This window comes from Alligator sinensis, unplaced genomic scaffold (assembly GCF_000455745.1).
Source record: "Alligator sinensis unplaced genomic scaffold, ASM45574v1 scaffold953_1, whole genome shotgun sequence".
In the NCBI taxonomy this organism is placed as follows: Eukaryota; Metazoa; Chordata; order Crocodylia; family Alligatoridae; genus Alligator; species Alligator sinensis.
In genome coordinates this window covers 216,771-224,198 of record NW_005842365.1, presented here as the reverse complement: position 1 = coordinate 224,198, position 7,428 = coordinate 216,771, and the positions used below count along the sequence as shown (strand labels likewise).

Genomic DNA, 7,428 nt, shown 5'->3' with positions numbered 1-7,428 from the left:
TTCCCTTAGTTAAGGCAACTCTGCTTGGCAGACACATACATGTGTGTGTTTGGGTTTGTATGTTGTTTTACCATACCAGTTTCTGTGAAAAGGCCTGGGAAAGAGGTGGGCCTTTCTGCATGCCTTTAGCTTGCCCTGCTCTGGGACCTCCACAGGTAGCCTCCTCAGCTGTGAGCACTTTGCCTTCAGCTTTCATGGGTTTTGTCTCTCCCAGAGCAGTGCAGCTACAGGACATAGGTGGAAATGTCCAGGGTGTTAAATCATTCTTGGCCCTGACACAACACCCTTGGCGTGGAGAATGTCAGCATAGACTAACCCCTACTGCAGACTGCCCTCTTGTTTCCTTTGAACCTCGGAGTCCTTGATCTTCCCACTAAAGCCCCATCACTGGTGGCCAGAAGGCAGCCATCAGCTGAGCACTGAGGCATGCTTCATGGATCCAGCCAGATTCCCACCTTATTTCCACCCTGAACTGGGCGCACATGAGAGTGGCTTCTGAAGAAAGGGATTGTGGGGCTGAGCAGCACCACCCTTCCTAGGCTGTGGGGGCTTTCCTCTTGAATGGGGAATGCTAAGAACACTTAGTTGCTCCATGTATCAATGTGCAAACTCTCTCTCCCTCTCACAGCTGTCTGTGAAGGGAACTTCACTTGCAAGGAGAATGAGGTGTGTGTGAGGCCCAATGAATGTCGCTGTCGCCATGGATACTTTGGAGCCAACTGTGACACGAGTGAGTATCCAGCAAAGTTTCATTGTAGCAGCTCTTAACTTTCTTTGCTTGGCTTCCCTAGTACTTTTCCTAGCGCTCTAGGGGCCATCCCAGGTAGCGTAACTAATAAAATATGGAGGTGAAGCTTCTCTGTCCCCCTGTACACATCCTTGGGATGCAACAAAAAAGCCGAGGTGTTAGCTGATGCTCCTTATGGGGACTGGGGGATTCTTGCTTCAGTTATTAGTTGCTATAGTCCTGAAGGGAAATACCCAACTGTTCTTAGGCAATGTTAGGGGTCAACCCATTGTGTTTCTTATTGTTGCTAGAAATATGTCACTAAATCATGGCCCTTTGCTGCAGCAGAACCACATGTGGGTGAGAGCAGGCTGCTCCCAAGTTAGGAAGCTTACTCCAGTGACACCCAGAGCCTTTCTTATTCCTTCTTAACTCTATTATCTCTGTGCAGCCAGTGCTGCTTAGTGGAAAGTGAGCTGTGGTCTGTTCTGGCTCAGACGTCATCACTAGACTTGTTCACTGTGTTCCAGCTGCAGGGATCAGTTCTGCCCTCATTTACATCTGTGCCACCAAAACGCAGCAACAAAATGAGACGTGCTAATGATGTTGTCTATGCTTTTCTTGGCTCTCGTATCCCAGGATAACATGTTACTGGCCCAGAAAACCTACCTTGTTGAATGGAACAAACTCAGTCTGGGCTTGTAGAGGATCTCTGAACACAGCACCACACAGCACTGTTTACAGAGATTAGGACAGCACATTGCACCTCCCTGCATGTCAAGTTGCTTACTGCAGGGGTTATTCCTCACTGTGTGTGTGAGGGGAAAGGATTATGTGGGGTCAGAACCATGGGCCAGGTGGAAGCCTTCATTTGTTTTTTCCCCACCCTGTGCCAACTTTCTCCTGAAGATAGGTCCTATGGCCAAGCTCCAGGCAGGGGGCCACAGGGACTCAGCTGCTGCCTTATCATGGCAGAAGAGGTTTCCCTGTCCATAGAGAGCTTGAGAACTGACTCCATCATTAGGATGGGTGTGTTCAATTTAACAGTGATTCCTGCTGTTATAAAGCTCATCCCACCTGCTGCACTAGTTAGTGTGTGGAAATGAGCATTACAAGGAGCAGAAATTATGCAACTCAGACAGTTGTGCAAGTGGTTCACCTACATTGTGACTAAATTTATTTTGTGATGGGTAGAGTCTGGATTAAATGGCAATTTTGTATTTTTCATGAAAATAACAAAATCAAGTGATTTTCATGAAAACTGTGATTTGCAATGAAATGCCATGATATGGCCACTTGCTGGGGAATTCCCCAGCAAGTGGCCATATCATGGCATTTTGTTGCAACAAGATGGAGCCATGGGGGTGCCTGCACCACTGTGGAGCCCCCAGTCCCTGCCCCAGCCAGTGGTGGCAGCAGCAGCAGTGCATCACCGGGCAGGTCCAGGCAGGCAGTAGGAGGGAAGTACTCAGTGCTGCCCAGCAGGCTCCTGCATGTGGAGCTGAGGGCAGGGGCAGGGGCAGCAGTGTGTGAGGCTGAGGGGTAGCAGCCCCTCATGTTCAAGCGATGTCGCTCGCACTCCTCCCCCCACCTTACAGCCCGTTGTCTGTGGACTGTGATACTATGATGCCACAATGCTGGGTAAGTTTGGCCAGGGTAGGGTCTGTGAGGTGCCAGGCATGCTGTCAGGTGAATTATCCCCCCCTTTCCCTCCTCCGGCAGCAGGTCCCCACCCCCTTCTTCCAGCAGATGGGCTCCATGCCCCGGCGGGGAGATTTGCAGCATCCTGCTTGGAGGCTTTATCCTCTCCACCTCCCTGCTGGACACTCCTGATCCTTGCCCCCAGCCTGCCACTGGGAGCCAGGCTTAGCCAGTAGGATGGCCCTAAACCTGCCCCCTCGGCCAATTAGCAAGGGAGGGGGGCGCCACAACCTGGGAGCAAAAATGGTGGTCCATGCCACGGTCAGGCCGTGATACTAGTGATCTGGGCTCATGATTGAAAACAGGCCCTAGTGATAGGAGATACTGCTAAATGGGAAAGCTAGGAGAGGAGGGGATTAAGAAGCCCTTTATACCTTTAGGTGAAAGGTCGCACAGCTTAGCCAGGTGACCCTTTGAATTGCTGCTCCTGTGAATTACTGCTAAGTCTGGTCCCTTTTCTCTGGAGGATCCAAGCCTATGGCATACCAGGGATCCTTTAGGGGTCCCTACCAAAAAGTGTCCTGTGTGCTTTCTGTCTGGAAGATAACATATTTTTAGGGCAGAGACCACTAGAGAAGCTAGTTCAGCTTCTGTCTTGTCATTTTGTTGGTATCATCATGTCAGGGGAAAAGTAGCAGTAGCTGTCACATAGACAGCTGCTCTTGTTATGGACTGACCATCCTACAAGTTCCTTTGCAATACTCTTGAGTGCAGAACCAAGGTTACAGATCTGTTTAGTAAAGATGAATGAGTGTCCTCCTGATTGTGGCTCCTTTAAATGTGATAAAATTTCCTCCTGGCCCCATATGGCAACCAGCAAAGCCCAGAAGCATGGGAAATACCCACAGTAGAACATAGGCATAGCTATGTTGAGATCATCCTGGAGCAACCTCTTCTTGAATACCTCTAGGGATGGATAGTCCACAACTTCCCTAGGTAGAACATTCCACTGCCTCACTGTCCTAACAGTGAAGTTTTTTCACTGATATCCAATCTAAACTTATTTTGTGCCACTTCAAGCCATTGGTACTTGTTCCTGCAGCAAGAGGGGAAAGTTGTTTTTCCTTGCCTTTATGGGAAATGTCTAACTAGATATTGGGAGGAAATGTTTGTTTTGCAGAATGTCCTCGCCAGTTCTGGGGTCCTGATTGTAAGGAAATGTGCAACTGCTACCCCAACGGCCAATGCGAGGATGTCACAGGCCAGTGCACATGCAATCCCAACCGCTGGGGCCTCAAGTGTGAGAACATTTGCCTCTGTAAGCATGGCAAGTGTGACCAGAAGACAGGCAAGTGCACCTGTGAGCCAAATTGGTGGGGTCTCCAGTGTTCCAGCTCCTGCTACTGCAGCCACAATTCCCAGTGTGACCAGCAGACAGGGAACTGCATCTGTCAGCCAGGCTGGTGGGGTCGTGGCTGTAACAACCAGTGCTCCTGCAACAACTCGCCATGTGAGCAGTTCACCGGGCGCTGCCAGTGCCGTGACCGTACTTTTGGCCCTCGATGTGATCGCTACTGCCAGTGCTATAAGGGAAAGTGTAACCAGGTGGATGGAACGTGTACCTGTGAGCCAGGATACCGGGGCAAATACTGCCGAGAACCCTGCCCAGCTGGCTTCTATGGACAAGGCTGCAGGAGGCGGTAAGGAAAAATGATACATTGGTTTTGATCCCTGATCCAGAGCTTTGATGGAAGACCTTTTTTTTGCATGTGCTTTGTGTTCAAACAATTTGGTCCAGTAACTAAGTCCTGCTTACTTTCGAAGAAGGATAGGGTAGTCAGCCTGAGGGTCAGCAAGCATATTCAGGCTATTTGGGGCAAACTGAAGGCTTCTTCTTGCCTATCCCAAGCTACATGGGCTGCACCTCCCTTACTTATTGCGTTATCTTGCTGTACACGTGTATAGGAAGCACAGAAGGAAAGACTAATAATGGGCAGGCTGATTCCTAGAAGAATAGGAGAGACTACTAGACGCAAGGGATGTGATAGACTTTCTGTGTCATGTTGGGGTTAATTATGAAACACTGTAGAGCAGGGGTAGGCAACGTTTTTGGGCAATGTGCCCAAAACACCTGTAACCTCGACTCGTAAGATGTTGGTGTGCCAGGGGCAGATGGCATGGGAGCCACCAGGGGTCCAATCCTTCTTGTGGCAGTGCAGAGCTGGCCCCTTCCCCCACCCTTCGCCTAGAAGCATGCATGCCAAGCAAAATGCCTTCGCATGCCACACTCTGGCACCCATGTTGGGGGTTGCCTATCTCTGCTGTAGAGCAGTGGTTATCAACCGGTCCATCATGATGGACCAGTAGATCCCGGAGCCTCTTGAAGTCAAGCCTAAGCTGGGGTGTGTGCGCCTCCGCCAGCCCAGCAGGCCAGTCAGAGGGAAGGGGTGGAGGCCTGGGGGGCATGTGCATTGGGGCTTGGAGCTGCCTCCACTGCACACAGAAGGGGGTGGGGAGTGGGGGCAGAGGGAGACACATGCCGGCAGCTGCAGCTCTGAGGTAGGTAGTGGGGCTGGATCAGGGGCAGGACCTGTACAGCTGGCATGGGGAGGGTGAGCACACAGCCTGGGAGGGCATGGCGGGCCCAGGCCCCTGGATCTGTCCATGGGGTGGGGTAGGACAGGCTGCGGGCTGTTCCTTCCAGGCTACTCCTGGTGGGGCTGTGCTCAGGCCAGGTGGCAGTGGTGCTGCATGCAAGGCCACGTAAGGGGGCTGTAGCACCCCCAGTCCCTGCTCCCAGCATTGCAGCTGCCTGCCCCAACCACAGCCTGGGCCAGGCCCAGCGGGAACAGCCCAGCACAGCCTTCCCCTCCCCCTGCCCCTTTCTCCCCCATTCCCCCTGAGGACATGGGGGCCGGGGCCGGGGCTGGCAGGCGTAGGGGAGGGCAGACTGTAGCTGCAGAATGGGAGGCTGCGCCGAGCCACAGACTTGCCTCCTGGGCAGGGCCGGGGGGGGAGAGGGGGTGGATCTTGAAGTCCTTTTAAATTCCAAAAGTGATCTCTGACCTAAAAAGTTTGGAGACCATTGCTGTAGAGGAAGGAAGCACTAGAGGGAAACTTGGATTTGGGGTTTTGTACACAAGAGAGCTTGTGAGCTAAGAAGTTTGTAGGGTAAATGGCCATTGGGTTTGAGTTACAGTGAGTCTAGGAGTGGCCCTAAGTAACTGTATAGACATACCTGACACTTGTGTGGGTGTGTCCAGAGCATTGGAAGGGGTCACCTGCTAATGTTCTGTGATGTTCTCCATGTTGACACTTACAGCTGTGGACAGTGCAAGGGGCTGCAGCCTTGCACAATTGCTGATGGCCGCTGCTTGACATGTGAAGCTGGTTGGAATGGCACCAAATGTGATCAGGCCTGTTCACCAGGGTTCTATGGAGAGGGCTGTGGGAAAATCTGCCCTCCATGCAAAGATGGCCACACCTGCAACCACATCAATGGCAAGTGCTCGCACTGCAATCCTGGATGGATTGGAGATCGGTGAGTTGTGGCAGGGAGCTGTCGCTGAAATTTAGACCTGACCACTATTGGCACGAGTGACCCAGGAGGCTTGTGTCTGTGCCTGGAGTAGATCTTTGATTTCTTTGATTCTCATCCATTGTCTTAAGCATTAGAAATGCTGCCTTCCTCTGAATACCAGTTAAACTGTCCATCAGGAATGGGTCTTTTCTCTCAAAGTATGGTTGAAAGTGTGGGTGCTATCCTTAGGATTCTACCCAGTGGGTCCAAGTTATGCCCAGAGACACTGGCAAAGCTTTGCTGGAGGATCTGACCAGTCATAGCCTGATCTTGCTCTGGGCAAAGTCTAATTGCTTCTTTTACCTGCCTGCTTCTCACATGGGAGGAAGTGAAAAACTTTGCCATCAGCCCTTGAAAGCCACTAACCTTGGGTAAAAAGAGTGGCCTTTTTTTTAAGAGCTAGCAGGCCTAAGCAGTGATTAGCAAATCCATCCAGTTAATTTCCAAACACAGTGAAATCAGTCAAGTTGAGAAGGGGTCTGCTGTCAGGAATACAGTTGGCATGTGGGTGGTTGGAGCTTGACCCTAGAGGGTCATAATCCAGGGGAAACAGGAGCAGACAAGGTCCAAACTAGAGTCTGGAGTCAGGGGATCAGAAAGAGGCAGGTCAGGAGGTAGAGGTCTGTAAGAAACCAAGATGTGGCTTTACCTCAGTAATCACCCACAGGCTAGGGGATCAGGATCCAGCAGAGATCCAGACTGAAGTGACTGGCCAGTGTGATCAGGGCAGGCAGCTGTAACTGTAAGGGACTGGGGCATGGGCAGTTACTGAGCTACAAGCCATGAGCTGGAGAAGTTAAAGCCTACCTGCTACCCTGATTTCTGACAGCTGCAGGGAGCAGGTTATTTCTGTAACAGGCCCTAAAGCAGGGGGTGCTCCCAGGCAGATGGTCTATGGCAGGGTTGCCCAACCTCAGCACTGCTGGCGGTTGCTCATGGTATGGACCACACACTGTGGGTATAGTTCCTTCAGGATCCCCCCCCTCCCCCTGCCAATGGGTTGTGCTGGTGGCAAGCAGACCCTCTACCTCCCAGGTAGCACTGATTGCACATGTTCCCACTCCCCCAGGCCCTTCCCCATCATGTGCCAGTGGACGAAGGGGCTGCAGGGATTCATAGACCACATGTTAACTGCTTGCAGGCCACCAGTTGGGCAGCCCTGGTCTATGGGAAAGAGCTGTGATTGTGAATGCTCTAGCAAGGACACCCTTAGCTGAGAGAGACAGCCTAATTTAGTTGCTGAGTTTATGCTGGGTTTTGTTGCAAGGGATTTTGAAAACAGGGTCTGAACAGCTGCATGGCATTTTCGACCTTCCTACATGAGGCAGCCAGCAGCCTACCCTCAACAAACCAGTTTTTCTCCAAGGCTGTATATGAATCTATAGGGCACAACATCCAAGAAAACAGAACCTTGCCCTTTGGAATGCATGCAGAAGAGGCTGTTGCATCAAAACTGAGCAGAGTGGAAAGTATTCCTGCC

General features: G+C 51.5%; 1 protein-coding gene across 1 annotated transcript in view; it reads left to right on the top strand.

The window, feature by feature from the left end:
* SCARF2 (scavenger receptor class F member 2) overlaps positions 1-7,428 on the top strand; it is a 166,944-nt gene that overhangs the window by 33,582 nt on the left and 125,934 nt on the right. The window contains exons 3-5 of the mRNA XM_006029204.3: positions 629-730; positions 3,549-4,068; positions 5,691-5,909. Coding sequence (XP_006029266.2) covers positions 629-730; positions 3,549-4,068; positions 5,691-5,909 — 841 coding nt within the window. The remainder of the gene's footprint in view (positions 1-628; positions 731-3,548; positions 4,069-5,690; positions 5,910-7,428) is intronic.